We start from the raw sequence: 25785 nt of genomic DNA on the forward strand, positions 1-25785 counted from the left end.
GTCTGTGTGTGTGGACCATTGGGAACTCTCAGTCTAGGTTTCCTTCTATCCCAGTCTGTGTGTGGGCCATTGGGATCTCTCAGTCTAGGTTTCCTTCTATCCCAGTCTGTGTGTGGGCCATTGGGAACTCTCAGTCTAGGTTTCCTTCTATCCCAGTCTGTGTGTGGGCCATTGGGATCTCTCAGTCTAGGTTTCCTTCTATCCCAGTCTGTGTGTGGGCCATTGGGATCTCTCAGTCTAGGTTTCCTTCTATCCCAGTCTGTGTGTGGGCCATTGGGTGCTCTCAGTCTAGGTTTCCTTCTATCCCAGTCTGTGTGTGGGCCATTGGGAGCTCAGTCTAGGTTTCCTTCTATCCCAGTCTGTGTGGGTCATTATGGGCTCTTAGTCTAGGTTTCCTTCTATCCCTGTCTGTGTGGGTCATTATAAGCTCTTATAAGCTCTTAATCTAGGGTTCCTTCTATCCAAGTTTGTGTGTGTTTCACTGTCTAGTTTTCAGACAGTCCCTTACCTTTTTTGTGGTTTCCTTTAAACCCACACTTTAACTCTAGTTGTTCTAAGTCTTTTTGTTTTATGTGCTTTCCTTGAGTGTTTAGAAGTAGTTTTTGTTGGCTTCTTGAAGGTCTAGTGAGCTCTCTCACCTAACATATGTCCTTCACTGTATGCAAATGTGGTCTCCTGTTAATAAGCCCTGTCAACCATGCTTGTTTGATGGACACTTAACAATCAATCACATGCCATACAGATGATGATTTACATATTTAGTGTTAAGAAAGGAGATTTCTCCTATAGCAAAGGAAATGGTTCTATACAGTGAGAACAATAAAGATGTAGGATTATTTTGCTAGTGATTGACTAGGGATTACAAAGAAGGGCAGAGGATGATTAAAACAAAGACTATTATTTCTTATGTTTTTATTTGAGAGGGTCTGCCTCTACTGATGGGATTGGATCTACAATCCACAAGTCAGCATCTCCATGGACAGTTACAACACATTTACACTGGACGGTGGACATTACAGCAAGGAATTTCCTGAGACTAAGTATGAGGTAACATTCTATAGGTCAGAGAAGTCAGTAAATCGGGAGTGGTGGTAAGGTAAAGTGGTTGAAAACCCAGAAGGGACCTCTTATTCTAGTCACCTCATTTCGACCAGGTGTCACTGTGTAGGGCAGAGCATTAAAGCAAAAAAAAAACAAAAAAACATTCTAGAGATAGTATACTAAGATATTCCATTGCTGGGGCTACATTACCCTGTGGGGTCTTCCTAGATACTTGTAAAAAAAAAAACACAATCTACGACTTTTTATATTAAAGTCACACACTAACCTAGATACTGTGAGGGTCTATGGTAAATTTAATTTACATTCACAAGTAGTGCATTATGTGTTGGAGCTGTAAATGCAATTCAATGCAGGTAGACAGAGTTCTAGAAATTAGGACTTTTCTTACCTTCTTCATCATCTGATTCAGAATCTGGAGCAGAATTAAGAAATCCAGAACAGAACTGAAACTGGATGGTGTCTCTGAAACAACAAATAGGGATGGGTTACCTTAACGAAAACAGCTTCGACCCCTGTATTGGTGGCAGAGGAGGAGGACTCTTCCTCTATATAAACACAGACCCAGGGGAGAGCGTGACTTTCTATACAGAAAAAAAGAAATAAACCAGCGCAACATAAACAAACTATGACTGATGGACATTAACAACTGACGGTACACTCACCCATCCAGCAACTTTTTCTTTGGCTGCTCCTCCCACAAAAGGAGTTCCCTCCCTCCGGTCACCCAGCAACAAAGACCCGCAGAATCGCGAGAAACAGCTAGACACAGGAGCCGTGGAGCATCACGATGTGAGAGAGTTCCTAGGTAATTACCTGTCTTAGCATTGCGAACTGCAAAGAGAAACAAAGAAGCATTCACTGAAATGAAAACACCACTGAATAAACAAATCTCTAAATCATAAAAAATGAGACATATTCAAACCCAGGATGTGCACATCTAAGCATCACTAGTGTACCCGTCTGAGTTGGGAATTACCCTCACTGTCTGATCATTGTGTATCATTGACCTGGATATCTGTATTGTGCCCATTTGAGGTAGGAATTAATCCCACTGGTTAGTGTACCACCCATCTAGCTTTCACACTATACGATCAATGTGCCAGTCTGAGCTGGATATCACAACTCAGTCTAGGTTTCCTTCTATCCCAGTCTGTACCAGTTTGTGCTGCTTTTGCAAGACCAGAAAACAGAGTATAATCAGCCAAATCAGCTAATGCCCCTCACGAATGTTAAAAAAAAAAAAAAAAAAAATACCAATACAATACCAACCATTTAAGTACCCTTGTCCCTGGTCAACGTTGAACCCAGAAGCAACAAGGAGATCATCGGATGTAACAGCCACGGCATCAACAAACCCAGTGCCAGAGGTGTGATTAGACAGACGGATAAGACTATCTGTTTAAGAGAAATTACAAGAGAAAGATGTTATATGGAGTACAATGAGAACAAAAACACTGTTTTGTTCCAGTTCTGCCTGGGTGTCAATAAACTTGCAGAATTTACATGGGGACTGTAAAGATTTCAACTAGAGGAGGGACAGACATGTAGAAAGCTATTGGTAGCACTTTACAAATCACTGGTACAATCTCCCCTACAATTAGGACACAAATAGTGAGAGCACTTTATAAAACATTAATCTGTGTTCATTCTATAGAGCAGATCACCAGGAGGATCTAGAAAAGTGAATTAGAGATTATGTTCTAGTCTCTAGTGTTTGTATGATGAAACGTGTGCTAACCTGGAATTATTGGGAATTCCAAACTTTAAGCCAATGTAGCTGAATTGGAAAAATTCTCCTCTGCCACTGTTTTTCCAGCGTGGACACTTTCTCCTAAAATTTGTAATTCCCTATTCAATTCCTGATTTATTTGTTTTTCTGCATAACCTTGAGAAACTTTGCAGAAATGATCGATATAAACGGTCTTGGCATCAGGTAAAACATGTGCTGGTTTGCACTGTGCACAATGGAGAGTAAACATAATTTGTCTCTGCAAAAATAAAGTAACAGAAATGATATAAAGGTCAAGTTTGCTACGGTTGCCACGTTCTCTTAGTTGGGCATTTGATTAAAACCGTATTCACACTTCAGGAGGTGTTGCAAAGTTTTCATTTACTCATTCTGCAAAGGTAAAGACTTTACTTGAGTTTGGTTACTAGGAATTTTGAAACCCGTGAAATTCGGTAGTTTGCATAGCATTATTTTTATTATAGTAATAGAAAGAATGGCCACCTTGACATGACTTAATAGTGATATGCTGAGCTCCAACTATGCAGATTTCCTCCATGAGTCATGTTCTGTTATATACCGCACTTGTTGGCCTAGATACTAAGCTCTTTAATGTAGCGTGATAATGTATGACCGTGTGATGACAGGCTTCATGTCGTGGGATGCACTAAGCGCGTTTAACTTAGCGTGATAATGCATTCAAGGCATGGTTTCACATCATGGCTTCCACTTAGAAGTTTTAACGTGGTGTGATAATGTATTCAAGATACAGCATAGAAGAGCCGGGTGATGTAAACTCTCACACAGTCGGATGCACTAAGAATTAGATAATCACACTATGGCAGAGTAATTCATGGTAAAAAGGAAGGTTTCTTTGTTCACCAAAAAGAGAGTATTCCACTTCTGTAGGGTTGAGGATTATCATCTAAATAAAGAATTCACCCTTAACCTAACAGAGTGTTCATATTACACCACTCTACACAATTCTACCTGCTTTGGTAACATGAATCTCAAATGTCGTAGATTTTCTTTTGCATATTTATTTTCATAAAATGTCTTCCTATTTTGCAGTCACCCATGTCCTCGCTTGCTCCTTTACTCGTTACCCTTGTTTCTGGACCAGCCTGTAGTTAAACCCTGTTCTTATTATATCTCGCTTGTTCGTGAACCATTCTATGGTTAACTCCTGATCTTGTTTTGACTTTGTGGCTACCATAGAACCTGCTTGCTCCCATCTTATCTCCCTTGTTCCTGGACGAGTCAAGGCTATCAGTGCTCCTGCTTGGTTTATCTTGTTTCCCTTGTTTGTGGACAGAAATGGTGACACCGGTGTTCCTGTAGATCTCGTCTCATCTTCCTTGTTTGTACTTTGGACTGACATCTGTTATGATGGGATTATGGCCGTGCCTGAGCCTCAGGATCCTGGTATCTATTGGCACAGTTTGCCATCAACACACCTAGATCAAGTCTGCCTCTGCCTAGATGGGCTGTTCCAACAGGGAGCTTAACCTGATCCCAGAGCACAGTGCTAGACATTCACTCCAGCCATCATTAGCATAGCTTTACATGTTTATGGAGTGTTTGCATACTGAAACACGCAAACTGTAAGGCTCTTGATTTAAGCCATGCTTGAAATGCCATTCCACATTTGCATTACATTATACGCTTGTGCCTCATCCCCTTTAATTACAGCAGATTTAAGCTCCTTACCTGTATTTCTCAATATATGGGGTAGTTCGTAAGAGCAGATACTATACTGCTCCAGTAGTTACTTACCATAAATGTTATCCAAGATCGGAGCATAATGTAGCACTAAAGTCACTGTTACTGTCACAAGTACAAGAATAGAGGGAATTCAGGGAAAAGTTCCAGCTGGAACTGAAACTTCCACCTTTGACAGCTAGCGGTTATACCTCCTTTATATAACAAAGGGTGTGCTATATTAATGATATTACATGCTGGTCCATCACACAGAGATCTGCCCAAATGCATGAGTAGTTAACCTATGGTAGATCCCCAGATGCTGTAGAACTACAACTCCCATGAGGCTTTGCATGCAGTTAGAATGCCTTTAGAATGACAAAGCATCTTGGAGTTTTAAATAATCAGGGGACATACCTTTTGGGCACCCCTGCCCTACGGTATTTATAATCCTTTTTAGTGTATTTTGGTCTACCTTGTTTCCACGTAACAGCTTTTACACACACTCCTTGGCTGGCTATGTATGCTTTCTCCCCAGTGATACAAATGGAGTGTAGTCCATGCAGAGACGACATCAATTCGTTACAGGAATGTACAAGACTCAAGGTGCCGGAAGAGGACAATTTCCAAACCTTTAGAGAACCATCAGAAGATCCTGAGAACAGCAGCCCAGAGTGAAACTAAATATAAAGTGACAACAGTTAGTGTCTAGTCTGATCAGTAATTGACTTACTCCACTCAGTCGGCTAAAAGGCCATCGTCCATGTCACCTGCAAAGATGTCACTCTATCTCCGTGAGCTCGCTCTGAATGCACGTTCTGTTTTGTTTGAAGATCCCAAACATCAATCTTTCCACCATCTGAAACATGGAACACATTACACGCCATGTTTTTAGCTTTTTTAAGGATGATAAACTGCTCATGTAGTTATGAGGCCTTGTTACTGAATATCTTACACTACCCCCAATATCTAGCCAATATGATTCATGTTTTATGAATTAGCTGGACAAGGAATCAAGGAGTGTGCATAGGCATTTGCCTTAAATGGACGTGGTAAATAGTGGTACTGAGTATATCTGTGCGTTATTAGCATCAGGAATACGGACCAACATAGGATAATATCACTCACCTGATCCCGATATTAGAAATGGTGTCTTGGGAATGTACACAAGTGATGAAACTTCAGAAAAAGTGTAAATGCTGAAAACGGGCCGACCTGAAAAAAGACTGACAATGATAACCAAATCTACAAAAGCCTCATCTTTGGAACAGATCTTCCTCATCCTTATCACCAGCCAGTCATTTCGTCTGGCTGTATCTCCAGCAACTCTTTCATTATCCAGCCCCCCTTTACTCCATTCCTAACATCATCCACACCCCATTCAATATCTACCTCTTCACTGCCACCAGCTGAACCCCAGACCCATCAATCTCCAGCATCCCGTTTATAATTTAGCTCTAATATCCCCATGCCTTTCCTGCTCCTATTTCCCACATTCCTGACATTATCTACATCCTAGCCCACATCTACTTCATCTCTGCCACCCACTGAATCCTAGTCATCTCCAAACTCCTGCCACCATCTGCCATTCCAGCTCCTATCTCCCCACTCCTGCGACCAGCTGGCATACCAGACCATATCTTACCAGATGTCCTGCTAGCCTGACATCTCTGCTAACCTGATCATATTCAGATCCAAGCACCAAATCTTCAGCACAAATTTCTCCCTTTACCGGTTACCTGCCACCTCCCTATCACAAGCCACCTCCATATCAAGATTTGCAGTCCTAAGCTCATCTATCCAGGTATCCATATCTCACCTTTCCAGCAGTGTGAGCCCCATCTATACCACTACTAGTCCTTTTTGTTCCATCCCAGTCACCACTCAGCAGTCTTTCATCACCTGAATTGTCATCACCTCTCTCTTATATAGAGAAACAAGAAAAGTATAGGCACTCCAAGGTCCAGTGAAGGCAAAATATATTGGAGCCAAATAAGCAGCTTGGAGCTGCCTGTTATTTGGCTCCAATAAATTTTGCCTTCACTGGACCATTGAGTGGTCCAGTGATTGGTATCTGGGACCTGGTGCTGGGTCCAGGTCTATTGGTATCTGGGACCTGGTGCTGGGTCCAGGTCTAGTTGCACCCTGGCTCAGAATTATGGTATTGAGTGCAGTTCCTCATTTGTCTCACCTCTCTCTCATAGCCAGCTTCCTCATCATCAGACATCCCTCTCTCCAACATTCCTATCACTCCACTTATCCCAGTCCCCCCACAAAACTTTCCATGTCCCAATTACCTGTGGTCATGCTCCAAACTCTGATGCTGCAGTCTGATGATCCACTTGAGACAAACTCTTCATTCGGTGGCCAGATATCAGGGTCTGTCGAACAAGTTCAAATCATTAAGAATCAAGGAATATGCGCTCAAACTAAAAACATACCTCCTATGATCTTACTTATATTAGTTCAAAACTTACCTAATGTATCTTCTTTCAGGGGAAGAAATGCCAGACAATTGACAGCTCCAGTATGACCACACAGAGTCTTCTGCTCTGAGCAAGAGCGGATATCCCACACCCGGACTGTAGTGTCCCAACTGGACGGAAATGTGTCCGACATAAAAAATTAAAAAGCAAACAAAAAAAACACAACAACAGAAAGGATGAGGCCAATGCAGTGAAGCAAATAAAGGAAACCAAAGTGACTGGGAGGTGGAGAGAACGGAAAGAAGCTTCAGACACAGGCATAAAATTGGCATGGAGAGAAATGAAAAAAAGCTACATTTAGAGAGGGACAAAATGGAGGATGCCAAGTACACAGTGAGTTGGAAGGAATAGAATTAAAAGGCATAGAGCAAAATAGATGAGAGGAATGGAAGAGTATGGAGCAAGGAACAAATAGCTGGGATGACGGAGAGAGAGAGATAAATTCATGTGAAGGTAAACCAGTTAAGATTCTACATGGAAGGGGATTTAAAGAAAGAAACAGTGCGTCCTTGTTAACAGAGATCCTCCCTGCATTTTAAAGACTAATACAACTTTTGTTTAACTCACCTCCCAGAGATTATGCATGGACCATGTACAATGACACACGTCACCAGATCATCGTGTCCTTTCAATCGATGAACAAGGTACTTGGAGTTTTGTAAAGGAAAGGACTCTAAAAAAAATGGGGGGTCAAAAAAGCCAAAGTAAAGATGTTTGAGGGGTAGTGAACTGTAAGAGGAGAGGTTAAAGGAGATGATGTGTAAAAAAACCACAAAAAAAACATAACTATAGGACTGCCGGGGAGATAATTCCCTACTGCACATTGTCCTGGTATTGTGGTTAATCACACAATTACCATATTTCCTGCATATTAATGTATGGTGCATATCTTCTATCCGTACTCCCACCTCTGATGCTCGCCTTCAAGACTTCTCGAGGGCTGCACCGTTCCTGTGGAACTTGCTTCCCTCCTCCGTTAGATGCTCACCCAGCCTCCACTCCTTCAAAAAATCGTTAAAAACCCACTTCTTCATAAAAGCGTATCAATTAAACTATTAATAGCTCCTGATTGATTCTTCTTCTGCAACTGTCACTAGTCCAATACTATCATTACCTTTTTGTGTCATATTACCCCACTCCCTCTAGCACGTAAGCTCAATGAGCATGGCCCTCAACCCCTCTGTTCCTGTGTGTCCAACTTGTCTGGTTACAACTACATGTCTGTTCGTACACCCATTGTAAAACCCTGCGGAATTTTATGACGCTATATAAATACCATAATAATAAAAATAATACATTATGGTTTGCTCTCCACTCACCTGTGACTCAAATGATGAGATCCGGCCCAAGATATACTACATTGCTAATCAATTTCAGTTAAAGGGACATTCTAGGCACCCAGATCACTTCAACTAATTGAAGTGGTCTGGGTGCAGTGCCCCTGTCAGTTTAACCCTGCAATTGTTATTTTTGCAATTATTGATAAAATGTTAGCCGCTAACCCTGCAAACTAATTAATTGCAGACAGCCGCTAGAGGCACTTCCTGGTGGTTAGGAAACTTCTGGTCGCTAAGTGACGCTGGACGTCCTCACGCTTTACATGAGGACACCCAGAGTCAGCTAAAGCCCCATAGGAAAGCATTCATTTAATGCTTTCCCATGGGGCAGTCCTAATGAGATTGCTGCAATTGCGGCGCATGCACATTAGGCCCCCCTTTGGTTTCACCTGCTTACCTCTCCATTTTTTTCATTGCTGAGGTTTGTGGGAGTTTGACTGTATGTGGGGTAACAGAATTACTTTAATAACAGTGTCAGAGAAGAAAACACCATTAGGCATTACAAACAATGACAACACATTTGCAAAGATTTACTATTTAAATTACTAGCATTTACATTGGCAACAGAGCGTGACGGTGGATACCAATCAGAGGAATTTCCAGAAATGGCAACATGTCAAGCGCTCACCTTTTACCTGAAATATAACCTTCCTCTTTAAAAACGGCAAAATGTGTGTCTAGTGCTACAGATTTCCTTTAAATATTGCATAATATTGTAGTAGGGTTATCAAATACATGAATAATTTACCCCCTCCCCTCTCCCCCCCCCCTCACCCCCCACGGCAGACAACCAGTCCTTTTACTTCCTGGTTTGTTTAGCTCAGTGGAGCTAAACTCAAGAGGCAGCAATTGCTCAGAGCACCTGCCTTGAAAGACTTGTCATTGAGCTGCATTGGGAAGCCTGTGATTGGACAGTGACAGAATGTCTGGGCGGGGTTAGATGCGGAAGGCTTGCAAACGCTGCAGACAGGAGATTTAATTGGGGGTATTTCTACTAAACAGTGCTTTGTTTATATTTGGACAATGAAATATGCTTTTAATTGTATAAGGACACATGTCCTTAATTGTATTCTCTACTATTATACAGCAAATTAACAAACATAATTTATATTTATATCATTTTATATTAAAAATAAATAATTTAACATCAGTTTCCGTTGCGACAGGGATATTTGTTTTCTCACTGAACTAATACCTGACCATTTACTTGCTTTTCTTGTTAAACCTTCCAACACATCACAGTACTGTAAATAGAGATACATTAAACTCGTACCTGGAATCTTTTTTGTCTGTTTAGAGGTGACATGTTGTGGAAGAGAGTCTGGCTGTCTGCAAGTCAAGCACACAAAGATCACGTAAAATCAAGGACCAATAACACGCACAAACTCTTTTATTCTCTTTTATTCTCCCTATGCCATCTGTTTCGAAATGTCCTGATACAATTCATCCCAAGTCTAATCACTATAGCAACCCATCTCACTAATTATATACTTTGATTTAAACCATTGTAAAACTCAAGTATAATACAATGGGGAGACTAATATCCCAGGGAACAGTATACAGGGATCCAACTGGTATCACATGGAATAGAGACAGAGGGACCAGTGATATCCCACAGGCAGACTGAAATCTAAACGATAATAGAGATAATAACACAGACGGCAGAATGGCATTCTACAAGCAGAATGGTATCCCGCTGGCCGGGGTCAGAATGGCATCCCGCTGGCCGGGGTCAGAATGGCATCCCGCTGGCAAAGGACAGAATGATATCTAACCTACAGCTTAAGATAGAATGACAACACAAAGTAGTGGGCACAACTAACCCAGAATAAGACATCTTCATTTTGATGGATTTGGGGGTTTCTTTACTTTGAATATTTTTAGGTACACTGTATATACCTGTGATCTTCATTTTGTTGCTCATGCTCAACCACAGGATTTACTCCAACACTATGAGACAAAATCTGCTCCACGAGACATCTCAAGTCAAACTTCTGTGACACCTGTGGACAGATGGACAGAAATGTGGACAAGTAATGTGCAGGTAAAAAAAGAAAAGATAGAACCATTAAACAATGATGTAAATAGACATAAATATAGAGTGTTCCAGTGAACAAATAAACAACAAATCACAATATTAAAACTGATAGATAAAAAATAGATAAAAAAATTGTGAAAATGCAGATGCCTCAATACAATAATAGCAGGCTTAAAAATTAGATATAAAAAAGTCTCTAAATGACTGGATAAGTATTAGTCCTTCTTCAAGATTAATAGTCACCGAGATGCTCAGGGTCCATGGGTATATGTAAGAAAGAAAAGCCACAGGACTTCAATAGTGCAATAAATCCACAATAAAGTGTGCAAATATATGGGGAAATCCAGATCTTTTACTCACATGTATTAGAGCTCAAACCAGCTCTAGTGTAGTGCGCATGTAGTGGTTTTAGTCCCCCACTAATAGGGTATCACTGGAAGGTACAGTCGATGGATGTCATAGCAGCCAGATGTATGCAACACCAAAAGAGAATAAAAGGCAACAATAGTGCTCACTGTATAAAAGAAGTAAACCAGGAGTAATACAGATAAAAGCGTACTCACAATTTTCAGAGCAGATAGCCTCACCTGGGATTTTGGTGAGATCCTCACTGGAGAGGATAAAATGGGATGCCAGGTAATAAAAACAAGGAATATGGCACAATACAAAAGAAACAGCTAACACAGTGGAGGATAGGTGAATCCAGTGACTTGTGAAGGATTCAAAAAGATTCCCATATACCCATGGAACCTGAGCATCTTTGTGATTATCAAGCTTGAAGAAGGACTAATACTTATCCAGGCATTTAGAGACTCTTTTATTGTATTGAGGTATCTGCAATTTTAAAAAAATGTATATATTTTTTTTTTATCTTTTACAGTTTTAATATTTTGGTTTGTTGTTTATCTGCTCACTGGCGCATCCTATATTTTTGTCTATTTACAATTAATGTGCAGGTACTTAGGGCCTCCCATACATAGAAGATGTTGACTCACAAACAGAGCTCAGACATACAGACAGACACAACACAGGGCTCAGACTCATACACATGTCTTGGACTAGCTCAAAAGTTATGACAATATTGAAGGTCCCAGACACATGGTTTGTACACATTCATACTCGCCAGCACATAGCTCAGGCAATTTTACACACACCATATCTAACCTTTGCCATCTCACTAGCATTTAGCTCCCTGGGAAGGTGCTCAAGAACTTCAATTTGTCGCAGTTTCTTGCGCAGCTTTCGTAGCTCGGTGGTGTCCATTGTTGAGGTGTTAAATCTAGGATATATGCAGAAGTGTTATAGTAATGGCACAGTGCTAAAATAGAGCAAATGATAGCAACTGGCAAAGACAGACAGCATGGCAAGGCAAGGGGCTTTCAGGAGCTGGGGGGAGAGTGTTCCCAAGTATATGTAGTATCTGGGAGAGAGATAGGGCCATCACAGGAGAAGAGAGAGAGCTTTGCCCACAAGAAAATAGAAGCTGGGGGAAAGGAGCCCCACAAGAAGGTAATGGGTGGGAGAGAGCAGCCCTGTAATTTCACAATAGATGGTGCAAAGAGCCCTCCACTTTCAAAGGAAGTTGCAGAGAGCAGCCCAAGAGGAGCACTTATGTTCAGCTCCCAAGGCTTCAGTAAGTACAACTTATCTTATCAGGACTGATAACTTATTTACGTCGAAACGCGTTGTGCTTATTGTATTCATTGGAGAACGGCACTACTACATATGAGTGTAAGATTTTATATTTTTTTTAAAAAAATGTTAAATAAAGTGTTGATACTTTTGATTCTTTTTTTTTTTTTTAATTCTTTATTTATAACAGGGTTGAACACCATCAATACAAACAAAGTCAATATAAATATTGCATATCGGACAGATTCACAGGCTTAGACATGTAAAGCGTACATCTTGTAGAATAAAGCCCGCAAATGCGGCTGTATCAGTTGCATCATTAGGAAATCGTCTCTAAAGTGTCCAGATATGAAGATGGTGATCTTCCAATTTTTTAATATATATAAAATCCAAAGAGATCTAAAATGGCTATCATGCCTGTAATTAGGGATCAAGTATAAAAAATTACACTTACATGGTGACATAACCTTCATGCTATCTGAGATCCCCCTCCATCCCCGGTATCAGGGACACCTAGCGGCCCCACGACACGTAACTATAAACATCCCATGTCGTGGTGCCCCTTACCTAGCATAACAGATTTGGGGTTCAGGAGGCGTTGGAATATAATATGAAGCCATTCAGATGAAAAAGAGAGTGAAACAGAAAAGAAGAAGAAGAGAGGAGAGTAAGAGAGGTGTAAGAAAGTGGGGATAGAAAAGAGATCAGGGATAGGGGTGGTATGTGGAAAGGGAGGGGAGGGGAGGGAGGAAGGGAGGGGATATGTGGGCCTGCTGCTCCTAATCGCCCATGCCACTCTCTATCCAAGGTGTCCAAATTTTCTCAAATTTCGCATTCGTGCCCCTGACCCTCGCAGTAAGCTTATCCATGAGGAAATTATCTTTAATCTTTTGCATTAAAACCTGAAGCGATGGAGCTGAGGCTTGAAGCCAAACTTGTGCGAGGGCCCTCCTTGCCGCTAGGTTCACCCTATGTACCAGCTTCGGTTCAGTCCTGGTCCAGTCCTCGAGCGGCCTGGCCAGGAGGAACACCCACGGGTCCAGCTTTATCTCCCTGCCAAAGATATCCTTTAATAACCCCGCCACTTGCCTCCAAAAAGTCTGGGCCACAGGACATTCCCACCACATGTGCAAATAGGTTCCTTTTTGTCCACAGCCTCTCCAGCATACATCTGAAGATAACCTATGCATTCTGCAAAGCTTCACCGGAGTGGTGTACCACCTAAACATAGTTTTATAAGCTTGCTCCTGCATGGTTACACATATGGAGGAAGTCGCTGCTGCCTCCCAAATCTCCTGCCAATCCACCCCTTCCAGTTCTTCGCCGAGATCAGCTTCCCATTGGGCTATATAAGTAAGCTCTCCCCATTCTGAGGTAGATGCACTCAAGTGCGTGTATAGTTTTGTAATAAGGCCTCTTGGGAACCTTTCCTCAAGGCATAGGGTTTCAAAGTACGTAAGCGGTTTCAGCGCACACCGTTTATTCGCCGGAGTCTGTGCGTAGTCCCTAAGTTGAACATACCTAAAGAAATCCGACGGGCGCAGAACAGCTCTAGTTTGTAATTCTTCAAACCTAAGAAGTGTACCGCCCTCATAAAGTTGACATAAGCGCTGAACGCCCGTGCCCTCTATTCCTTTAAAGTCCCTAGCTTCCAGACCTGGGGTGAAGGCCTTGTTCCTCAGATAGGGGGTCAGTGGGGACTCCTGGGAGGTTAGCCCGTATTTAACCGATGTTGCGTCCCAGATTTTCACCGAGTTCGCTATGGCTGGACAAGCAACCTGTGTCATCGGTCTATGGTCCCGAGGGACCCAAATATAGAACTGAGGGAGGTCTGGACCCAAGAGAGAGGATTCTAAATCCACCCACCTTCTCTCATCCGGGGGAGAATGCCAATATGCTACTTGCGCGAGCTGGGCCGCCAGATAATAAAAATAAAAATTGGGTAATCCCAGACCTCCCCTCGACCGTGCTCTGTACAAGATATTGCGGGACACCCGGTGTTTCCTGTTCTGCCAGATAAACCTCCCCACCGCCTGTTGGAGTACCCCCAGGTCGGACTTAGTCAGCTTAACCGGAAGGGCTTGAAATAAAAATAAGATCCTAGGGAGCACATTCATTTTAACTGCATGGATCCTACCAATCCATGAAATTGGTTTATCCTGCCAGTGTTCCATGTCCGAAATCAGAGAGCGAATCAATGGGGCGTAATTCTGCTTGAAGAGCTGAGCAGGATCCGCCGTCAGGCATATCCCCAGGTATTTAATATGGTGTTTCTCGATTCGAATATCATGCACCCTCCCTACGTAGGCAACGTCGGAGCCGCGCATGCAGATAGGGAGTGCACTCGATTTAGGTAGGTTCACCTTATAGCCTGCTAAGTTACCATAGGATTCCAGCACCGCTGCTAGCGCGTCCATCGACTCCGAGAACGGGCGATGGTATACATATTGCGTATCTCAATATAGCTAAGGGGAGAGATAGATCTTCCGAATCCGGATTACCGGATGGGGCAATTTACACCGCCTCCCCCGCCCCCAAGCAAACCCTCCCGAATCGATGGGCCCCGGGGCAAAAGTAAGGCATGCTATAACAGAAAGGTTAAACATAACTTAAGGCCCGGGGAGATAGTAGAAATACACGTAGCAGAATGCAGTCAAAAATGGAACACCCAGTAACCGTGCCCGCCGCCCGCCGCCCCGCAGCGCTCCCGCCTGCCCTTCATTACAAAACAACAATATACATTTGACTCCAGCCCCCATCAGCCCAGCAAGGAAAAACTTAATAATAATCGGGTGGCGGAGCTGGTCAAAACCGAAGGCAAAGAGGGGGCCTATCCAGCCTGTTAAAGTGGCCACAAGGCCAGGAACGGGGGGAGCGAGGATCCCCAACCCTTCCCAGTATCAAAAAATCCCGCCCGCATCAAAGGCAGCCCACCCCCCCAGGCAGGCCTCCTAAAAGATCCCAGTCACAAGGGGCCTAGCCTCCTTCAACCACATGCCCCTCTTTTAGTGATACACAAAAAATGCTGTTTAACGCAAGCTAAGTATACGTGCGGGATAAATTAATAAAAACATACAAAAACGATAACCACCTTGAGCAACCCCCGCCGCCCACCGCCCCATCCCGACCCCTTATCCCGGCCAAAACATAAACAAAGTACACAATAGTCCATAATCCACTGATATTCAGCTAAAAACGCATACGTTGAGCGGTGAAGCTCACCATACAGTGGGTAAGTAAGAGGCTATGTTCACGAAGCAAAAAAGGAATCAAGGCCAGGATCGGGATAAACGATCAACCCTAACCCTCCCCAACATCAGCGGACCCACCCGCGAAAAGCGCGCCCCATAGGCCCAAGAAGGCCACATCAAAGATCCCGGATGCCAGCGCCCACAACAAAAGGGGGAGAAAAAAGAACCCCCAATGAAGGGCCCTACAGCCCCCACCCAAACAAGGTATCCCACCCGCAGGGCCTTACCATCCGGGACATCCACTAGCCGCCTGGTAATAGAGACTGGGGCAGCAAGTCACCTCAGTCCTCTGCCGAATACCATTCGCGGGGAAGGGCATTCAGGACCTCCGCCTGCACCGTCGGGATCACGAAGTCGTCGGGGATACGGATCCCCAGCTCACTCAAGAACCTCGCTGGATCGCCGTCTGGAAACAAAACTTTCGTACGCCCGTCTTTGAAGGCCAGCAGCCTAAATGGATGCCCCCAGGCATACTTAACAGAGTGATGCTGCAACAGTTCGGTAATAGGGCGCCATTCCCGCCGTCTCTGCAGGGTCTGAGGGGTCAAGTCCTGGTAAAGAGCAAGGTCTGCCCCATTGTGAGTAATCGGGTGGTCCCTGCCATACCGCATCAAGGCCTCTTTCGTTTAAAATGATAGGAACTTGATGATAACATCTCTGGGGCGCCGGTCGTCCGCCCTCTTAGCACGGAGCGCTCTATGCGCCCGTTCAATATGCCAGAGATAATCAGGAATATCGGGGAGAAGTGGCTTGAAAATACCCAAGACCCCCTCACTTAGGGCACCTTCCCCAGCCTGTTCCGGCAACCACCGTAGACGGACATTATTGCGCCGCGATCGATTCCCCAGATCATCTATAGCAGAGTGTGCAAATGACAGTTGGGAGGTAAGATGATTAATTTGGGCCGCGGCTGCATTGTGGGCCACGACTGTGGACTTACCCCCAACGCTTGAATCTCGGCCTTAACTTCTGTCGTGGTACGGACAATCTCCGTGGCTAGATAGCTGCGAACTTCAGCCAGTTTAGTCAAAATCTGGCTGGTATCGGATTCCGGAGACCCCACAGCCCCTCCGCCCGCTGGGCTCGAAGGCGAACGGGGTGTACCCGGGCCTTCTCGTCTGCCATCTTGTGTGCTCGGTCGCACAGCGCGAGAGGCCGCGAACATTTCAGGTACAGAGACCTCCGTTACCTTTTTCGTCTGTTTTCGTGGGGCTCTTTTGTCCATCTCGGTACCCCCAACTAATTTAGTAATTTTCGACTTCCGTCTCCGCTAATACAAGCTATTGGCACCGCGGTCGCAGCAGAGCACTACCCGGACACGTCCAGCTCGCTCGGCTGCAAACCACGCCCCGATACTTTTGATTCTAACCAGTGTGCCTATCCTGTACCTTATTTTAAGGATCAAGCTTCATTGTACGGGGATTTCTTCAAGACTACATCTTTAAAGCTATATTACCTGAGACAGTTTTCCTTATAAACAGGCTCAAATAAATGTGAGTCGGACCATATAGAAGATTTTCCCACTCTTTAAAGATTTCAGTATTACGCTATGAGCGTGTTTTTTTTCTTTTTTTGTCTATATATAGGTTTACAACCAACCGATTCCTTCAATATTTGGGTATTTATGCTTATGTTATTTTGGTTGTATATATACTAACCTAGTACGCACTAAATCCTATTTATGGTGTGAACTCTTGGTGTGAACAGTATTTGTGTTCTTTGCATACCTTTATCCTTGTGGGATTTTTGTGATTATTCCCACTTGTGTGTTCTAGCTGCATACACTTAGCGCCACGGATTGTACTTTTTTCTTTTGTCTAGAACCTGGACCTCACAGGACGCCAGGTTCTTGGCATAAGGGAGCTGGAGGGGCACCCCGCCTCTGCAGCGCTACAGTGCTCCCCAATATGGACTTAGCCCACAATTGAGAAGCGACCCTCGCAGGTTCATCGGATGAATGACCGGAGTAGCGGTCAGAGGAGCCAGCTTGGTTTCCGGCAGTCCGCGACCCCCTTCACTACACAGGACTCTGTTCCAAGATATATTGTAGACGGTGCCGGATCGGACGGCACTTCTTCGCAACCTGTCCAGTGATCTCACCACGATGTGTTTAATGCCTTACATTGCCAGTACACAAGGTCTGCTATCCTGCATTTTCTTACTCTGCCATACATGACCTCTCACAGGATACACCAGACTCACTACACTACCTGGACAGGTGGACTTTGCTTAACATAAGCTTACTCTTATCATTATATCCCAATCTGATTTCAGTTAGCATAAGCAGTCTACTTTTCTGCTTAACAATAATGCTCTAATGACATACCTAGCTATGCTTGTTTCTATTATAATTTTTTTTTGCATGTGTCTCATATACCCCACATGTAATGCGTGTTGGATTGCTTGAGGACTGCTGTTGGGGCATGTCAAGACTGTCTGTTAACTCCTTATGCACTGCAGAAATAAGAAAAAATTAAAAAATTGAAAATAAATAAATATAAACAAAAAGATGTACCTAATATAGATTTTCTATTATTAAAGTAAAACTACAATAAAAGACTTTGGTTAGCGTTTTCATGCCTCATTCAACAGTATATTCACGTACACTATAGTTCTAAAAACTATTATTACTAGGTAACATTACTTCAATATCAATGTACTAACATGGTTATTGTAGCGTTACTTACCTTATCCGGGGGCCGGCCGCGGTCCTCTCTTCAAGCCGCGCGCGGTCCTGCGGCTGCACGAGCCGCGCGCGGCTCATCCGACTCGCCTAACAGGAAGACGGGCAGTGATCGCGAGATGCGGTCACGTGTCCCGCCTGCAGCAAAGAGCGCGCCGCGAGTCTCGGGCGCGCTCTTAAAGAGACAGTGGGAGCCTAAATTGCAAAAAGGCTCCCATTGGCTCCTGTCATGCCAATCACCCCATACACTTACCTGTTGGGGGTGTGGAAGTGACAGGAGCCAATCACATTAGTTTGAAGGCTACTTATACTCACCCTTTTCCCTTAGTTCCTTGCCCTATCGTGGTTTCTGCTACAGTTCCCTTTAGTGCTTGTTGTGTTCAGTTGTGTTTCTCCGTATTTGACCTTGGCTTTGTATTCTGACTTCGTTTTCGCTTTATCCTTGTCTGTACTGTTTGCCGGCTTGCTGATTCCTGTGTACCAGACCCCGGCTAGTTCTCGTTTACGCTGTCTCTTTGTGCCCTTGACCTCGGATCGTTCCTGACTCTGTACTTCTCCTATTACGTCGAGTCCGGCTACTCTAAGGTCCGGTAGACGTATCTCTCCTCTGTGCTGTCTTCTGTTTGGCTGGATCCTGCATGTAGGGGTATATACTCGTTACAGTTATAAAGTGAAGCTAAATTTCGGACACTTGTCTTTTTCAAAAAAAAATAAATTTAGTCAAGGAGGACCAACAGCACCATCTACTGGAGTATTTTAAAAAATACCATAAAGGGGGCGGGGCCTGACCTGCAAACGGAGTAGTCGCATGGCAGAGGAGCTCCCGAAGCCATTGCTGATTCCAGGGAAATTACCACAGATCCAATGCTTACATTGATGCCGGAACACGCTGCCCAGGCTACGGGCACTCTGGCAAATCGTCTGATACCGGACACCGGTGTTTTCCGCAAGCGTGTAACGGAGGTGGCCCGCTGCGGCCTACGGTGTATGGGGATGGGGGGAGACGGCCGCTCTCCTCGCCTCTACACCGGGGGCGCTGAGCCACTAATTGCCCGCTCCTCCCCCCCCCTTAGGACCGGTGGGGGTGATCCCGGTCCAACCCTGCCAGACACAAGAGACACGGCTGACAAAGATGGCGGGGCCCCACAAGCAACCCCCAGCTCCACAATGGCGGACGCCACGTGCGACCATGACTGCTGCGGAGGGGAGACTACCACGATGACAAGGCTGACCGCAATCTTCAACGCCTTTTGGGCGAAACTAGAAACCAGAGAGCGGCAGGCTAAAGCACAAAGAAACCTACCCAGAGAGAATCCCACAGGTATCCGCCCCAGCCGTGCTAAACCCTGCTCGACAGTCAACAAACAAAAATGTCGCCGAAGACGGAGACATCTACCGCCTGCCCGTAGGTGCTTATACAGAGCGGCACTACCTCCCCGAGGAGACCTACAGGATACAGGTCGATTCCGCACGACATCAAGCACTGCTCAGCGACCGCTGAATGGCAGACCCACGCCGTGGCGCCGGAGCACAACAAAGACCTGGGGAACCATAGAGTCCCGGACAAGCACACCACAAACCTGCACCGTGATCTCAAGTACCCACGGCGATGAACAAACATGCCCACCACGGGAACCGTGCCAGCTGGACTTTGCCCTACCTCTGCGAGACCCCCATGCATCTCCTACATCATTTCCCCTGCTGGGAATTGGATAAAGAAGGACTCACATCGCAGGAACGCACGGGGGGCACTGTCTGGTACCTCTGCCGTAATAAACCCTGGCTAGTCCATTCTGCAACTCTTTAAACCGTGCTAGCTGTTCAACACTGAACTTTACTTCTCGGAACTGTTCAAACGTTTATGCTCACTGCATATATCACTGATACCTGCATGATAATATTAATGTCCTGTGTGTTTGTAGATAGACTGCTACTGTCCAACTTCATGCCAAATAGCCTATAGGTCTGACAGCTTACAGGTTGCCCTGACCCCGAGTTCAACCAAGTTTTATCAGCATGTTTGTTTTTGTTTTTTCAGATCGCACAGGCAGTTAATTTATCATATACCGTACTTTGATATCTCTCATGCCTTAGCATGGCTTACCCTCCTTACGTTTACCCCCCTGCTAGCAATTCTTAATACTTGCAAAGCGCAGGGATGTTATGTATGACCTATTTAGTGCAGTACAAATGTTCAGCGATCACACGTCTCACTACACATAATTCTCTTGCAAGCATGGCACTGGATTAGCAGGCATAACCCTCACCAAAAAGCGCAGAACAAACCAGTAAATATCGTTGTTACAAGTAACCAATACTGACCCAAGATATGTGTTAGCATTTCTACATGTTTATACATGTTTTACGCTTAGTAACCATCTTGTCAATCTAGTCAGCCTGAAGCATGCATGTCCTCTATTTACGTTACAGTTATGTTTGGTTGCGTTTCCTACCTATTGACGGAGACAGCCCAGTATGCGATGTTCTGCCTGGCGATACCTTTATTTCCTTCATATTACTCTTGGTTAAGCGAGAGACCTTTCAAACACGAACGTCCGTATGTAATAAGCTACACTAACAAACCCTAGGGCACAGACACCCATCCAAAGCAGCGAGCATGACATAATATTTAGACTTCGCATAAGGGTACAAAAAACGTATAACCTGAAACCTATGTTGATTCTGCTACACACAGATTATACCTACAACTAGTTCAGTTCAAAAATGTACAACCCTTCTATGCCATGTCATGTATTGAATATACCTAAGCGATTTTAATCAATCCTATGTATAACCTTACCTAAAAAGGTGCTAGATCCACCGTCTGCCTCTTTACTTAACCTGTCTCCCTCTTTGTCACTCCTCTGAAAACTCTTCCCAGACATGTGTAACTTACTAACTCACTTAAACTAAATGAGAGCATAAACTGTTAACATATAGATCTCATTAACTAAAAAATTTGTGCTGTTTTACATATGCCATGATGATGTCTTTCTCTACTGTCACTATTGTACTTGCCCATGCTGTCGTGGCTGTGCAAGCTCTTTTGTTATAACATGCACAACAAAAATAAAGAATTAAAAAAAAAAAAAAAAAAAAAAAAAAATACCATAAAAGGTCTAAAATGTACACATAATACCCACACTAAAATCATATCAGAATCCAAGTCCTTTGTATTGCTATCTTGGCTATATGTTAGACACCCAGACCACTTCAGCTTATTTAAGTGGTCTGGGTGCACTGTCCCTTTTACACTTAGTGCTGCAATGTAAAACATTGCAGTTCCAGAGAAACTGCAATGTTTACATTGCAGCTCTAACTAAGTCTGCCCTGAGTGGCTGTCTACCAGGGGGGGGCTTCCTGCTTTGAAACAGATCTATAGTCCGGTATATGGTGCTCTGCGTGAGGACCTCCAGCGTCAGATTTTTCCCCATAGGAAAGCATTGATTCAATGCTTTCCTATGGGGAGGTCTAATGTGCGCGCCATGCCTGCGCATTACAGCCTGGACGTCTGAGGGGGCAAAGCGTCGGCCCAGCGCTGAGGGACATTGGAGCTGGTGTATGTTAAGTAAATACATGGTTTTTAACCCTTTATTTATCGGGGTGGGGGGGGAGGGGAGGGAGACACGAAGGAGAGATGAGGCAGGGGGAGTGATAGTGCCAGGAATACAGCACTATAGTATCCCTTTAATATACATAATATGTGATGAAAAATCAAATCATATTAAAGGGACACCAGAACTATAGCTTAATTAAGTTGTTCTGGTGAGTACAGTCAATCCCTGCAGGATTTTTGCAGAAAACACTGTCTTTTCAGAGAAAACCTCCACTGGCCACTCCTCAGATGTCTACTAGAAGTGCTTCACAGCAGGCCCGGACTGGCCATCGGGCACACCGGCAAACGCACACTGGGCCGCAATGGCCATGGGCCGAGGCCGGCAGGGGAGCGCCGGCCCTGCAGTATTCCATGACGGGCCAGCGGGTAGATCAAAGATCTCCCTCACCAGTCCACTTGCACAGACATGCAGCTCAGGAGGGAGAGGAGGACCCGGTGGAGTTCTATCTTGCAGCTCCGCCAGGTTCCTCTCGCGAGACCCATGGCAACTCCCCCGATCTTGCGAGAGTGAACTCTAGCCTCGCAGGCTAGAGTTTACACACCACTAGCACCACCAGGGATGGCAGCATGGTCCTCCCCTCCCAGGCTAAAGGTAAGAAGGGAGGGGGGGGATGTAATACCTCACACACAACACTCTCACACACACATCACCCTCATGCACAGCAGCCTCACACACACACATCACCCCTCACTCTCACATTACCTTCCCATACACAGCAACCTCTCACACACACACACACATTACCTTCCCATACACAGCAACCTCACACACACACACACATTTCACCCCTCACACTCACAGCATCTATCACACACACTGCACCTCTCACATACACACTACATCCCTCACACACACACTGCACCCCTCACACATACACACAGAACCCCCCCAACACACACACACAGAACCCCCCAACACACTGCACCACACACACACACTACATATATTTATACATACACACATATATATATATATATATATATATACACACACACACTAAAGCACCCCTTACACAAACACTGCACTCCTCGCATACATACTGCATCCCCTATACACACACTCTCCTAGCCACACATCCATTACATTACACCACAAACACAACACAACTAAAACCAACCTTATTATACAATACCACACCCCAATCAGCTCACTCTACATACACACAATCCCACAAGCAGGCTCCAAACACATGCACAATACTATTTCCTGGCCCTTTTGTCTCCTGGTATCCCATGATTAGAGACACCAGAGACAAGTTGCAAGGAAACACAACGCAAGCCTGTTATTACATTTGCTTGCACTGTGCAGAACAAATACAGGGCCTTTTTCTCATGCTAGAGCTCTTCAGCAGGGCTCTGCGCTTGGTCTACCCTGGATGAGCATTGAACCAACATGCTCATTTTGAGAGGGGGCATGCTTGTCATTGGTGATGACAAAACACACCATCTCTGTCCCTCCCCCTTCCTAGTGGGCCACTGTGATTAATAGATGCCTGGGCCGATTTTTTTTCCCAGTCCGGCCCTGGTTCACCGATCAACTGAAAAAAAGTAACCAATAGAGAAAAATAGACGAGTAGCAGTAAAACATAAATCTATAGTATATATTTGAAAGGGAATATATAGTCCCCAAAACAACTTTAGCTTAATGAAGAAGACTTTTATATATAGATCATACCTTGTTAGTTTCACTGCTCAAACCACTGCCATTTAGGAGTTAAATCACTTTTGTTTATGCAGCCCTAGTCACACCGCCCCTGTGTCTAATAGAGCCTACATGGAGAAAAATGGATGTAACTTACTTTAAAAGCTTTTATCTCTTGCTCTGTAAATTTAACCTAATTCACACACAGGAGGCTCCTGCGGTGTCTAGCAAGCTATTAACAGAGCAAGAGATATGAAATTGGTAATAAAGGAAGTATATACATAAGATTACTCTTTACAGGAAGTGTTTAGGAAGACTGTGCAAGTCACATGCCGGGGGATGTGACTAGTGCTGTGTAAAGAAAGTGATTTAACTAATAAATGGCAGCAAATCGAGCAGTGAAACTGCAGGGGAATGACTTATACACTAAAACTGCTCTAGTTAAAGTTGCATTGGTGACTATAGTGTCCCTTTAAACATAATATATACATTTACATTATTTACAGTTACAAATTTTCTCTCCTTTGTTGGTCAGTTCTCACTTGAACTGGGAAAAGTATTAACATTTAGTGTCTGTCCACCCGCGATCACTCATCCTTTTTCCCCATTAATCATCTATTGTTATGGCGCAACAGGAGGAACTCCAAATACGAAATGTTTAGCCATAGCGCCTTCTAGTTTGCTTGATTAAAAACTCATACGGCGCTTCGGAGATATGGAATTTGGACGAACATACGATCGCCCCAAATTCAGTCAAATCACTATTCGGCAATGTCATCATTCTAGGCACAGGGGTTGAGGAGAAGAAATAGGTAAAGTGGCAAATGTGGTGAAGAAAAGGAAGGGGTAAGGTGGCAGATGAAGTGAGGAAAATGAAAGGGTGTTTTGGCAGAGAGGAGTTAGGTGAAGAAAGGAGAGACATGGTAGAGGGCATTAATAAAAAAAAAGAGGTGATATGGCAGGGGGGGTGAGGTGAAAAAGGGGGTGAAGGAAGGGGTGATGTGAAAAGGGGGTGAAGGAAGGGGCGATGTGAAAAGGGGGTGAAGGAAGGGGCGATGTGAAAAGGGGGTGAAGGAAGGGGTGGTGTGAAAATGGGGTGAAGGAAGGGGTGGTGTGAACATGGGGTGAAGGAAGGGGTGGTGTGAAAATGGGGTGAAGGAAGGGGTGGTGTGAAAATGGGGTGAAGGAAGGGGTGGTGTGAAAATAGGGTGAAGGAAGGGGTGGTGTGAAAATGGGGTGAAGTGAAATGGGGATGATGGAAGGGGTAATGTGGCAGAGGGGGTGAATGAAGGGTGATGTGGCAGAGGGGGTTAATGAAGGGTGATGTGGCAAAGGGGGTGAAAAGTGAGTAAGTGAAAGGTGATGTGGCAGAGGGGCTAAATTAATGAGTTAAGTGAAAAGGTGGTGAAGGAAGGGATAATATGAAAAGGGGGTGAAGGAAGGGATAATATGAAAAGGGGGTGAAGGAAGGGACAATATGAAAATGGGGTGAAGGAAGGGATGATGTAAAGAAAGTGGTTATGTGGCAGAGGGGTAAAGGAAGGGATGATGTGGCAGAGATGGTAAGGGAAGTGATATGGCAGAGGGCATGTATTAGTTGTTTAGGAGGCAGAGGTAGTTGTTAAATGCTAATTACCTAGTACTATCACAGTCATGCCCCCTTGTCTCTCTTCTACCGGAAGATAAATACACCAACCGGAAGTGAAAGACCTGTCGGCGTGGATTTTAAGTTACTGGAATTTAGCTTCATTTCACGCTTTATCTGGGTGTACACAAATGGCGGAGTAACCTTTGGGAGGATACACATGGCCGCAGACACTCGGCTTGGTGCCATATGGGTGTAGAAACATGGCGGCGATAACCCGGAACTTTTACCACTCTCATTATTTTCTCCTACTTTCTAACATCATTGTTTGATAAGAATAGTTATTTGTCACATTGTGTGAGTTTAAATAATGCATTGAATGCAGGCTGTTAATATTACGGATTGTTTTAATAGTCAGTTGTAGATATTAATGATTTACTGGCACATTAAACAAATATTGGTCATTTACACACCATGTTATAATATGAACACAGTGATTGATCTTTGTGTATCTTTTTATGTTTATATTTATTTTCATGTATTCAATAAGCATGGAGGGCAAGAGCTTCTGATACAAAGTCACCTTAATAAGAATATAAGTTGTGCAGAAATAGTATCCAATAAGTTTTATTTAATTAAATTGTTTGTATTTTATATATATATATATATATATATATATATATATATATATATATATATATATATTTTTTTTTTTTTTTTTTTCTATAGACTTAAATCCAATAGTGCTGCTAGGACAATTTATAGGAAACTTGATGTTTTATATTCGTCCAAATTCAGGTGCTACCATTATGAGTGTTTATTTGCCATGTTGTGTGTAATTGTGTAAGTGGAAACATCAAAATCACACTCCAAGCACCATAACCACTACAGCATGTATTATGGTGCCAGGAGAGGTACTTCCTTCCGTCCGTTAACTCTTCTGAGCTTTTGGCTCAGAGTGTCAGCTAATCTCTCTCTCAACCAATGAGCTAACCACCAGGGCTTAGCTCAGATAGAGAGCTAGGA

At 44.0% G+C, this 25785-nt stretch overlaps 1 protein-coding gene across 4 annotated transcripts in view; it reads right to left on the bottom strand.

The window, feature by feature from the left end:
• LOC134574471 (uncharacterized WD repeat-containing protein alr3466-like) overlaps window positions 1-24961 on the bottom strand; it is a 28051-nt gene extending 3090 nt beyond the window's left edge. The window contains exons 1-14 of one of the 4 annotated variants that reach the window (XM_063433567.1): window positions 24871-24961; window positions 17611-17687; window positions 11515-11629; window positions 10212-10315; window positions 9586-9641; window positions 7543-7648; window positions 6967-7085; window positions 6787-6870; window positions 5618-5704; window positions 5260-5348; window positions 4965-5169; window positions 2332-2457; window positions 1725-1893; window positions 1451-1524 (exon numbers count right to left, since the gene is read on the bottom strand). In XM_063433567.1, the coding sequence (XP_063289637.1) occupies window positions 1451-1524; window positions 1725-1893; window positions 2332-2457; window positions 4965-5169; window positions 5260-5348; window positions 5618-5704; window positions 6787-6870; window positions 6967-7085; window positions 7543-7648; window positions 9586-9641; window positions 10212-10315; window positions 11515-11613 (1318 nt within the window). In that variant the 5' untranslated portion in view covers window positions 11614-11629; window positions 17611-17687; window positions 24871-24961. Of the gene's footprint in view, window positions 1-1450; window positions 1525-1724; window positions 1894-2331; window positions 2458-4964; window positions 5170-5259; window positions 5349-5617; window positions 5705-6786; window positions 6871-6966; window positions 7086-7542; window positions 7649-9585; window positions 9642-10211; window positions 10316-11514; window positions 11630-17610; window positions 17688-24810 lie in introns of all 4 variants that reach the window. The other 3 variants (XM_063433566.1, XM_063433565.1, XM_063433568.1) reach the window with 3 other exon arrangements.
• Window positions 24962-25785: the final 824 nt, after the last annotated feature.

This window comes from Pelobates fuscus, chromosome 10, assembly GCF_036172605.1.
Source record: "Pelobates fuscus isolate aPelFus1 chromosome 10, aPelFus1.pri, whole genome shotgun sequence".
Classification (NCBI taxonomy): domain Eukaryota; kingdom Metazoa; phylum Chordata; class Amphibia; order Anura; family Pelobatidae; genus Pelobates; species Pelobates fuscus.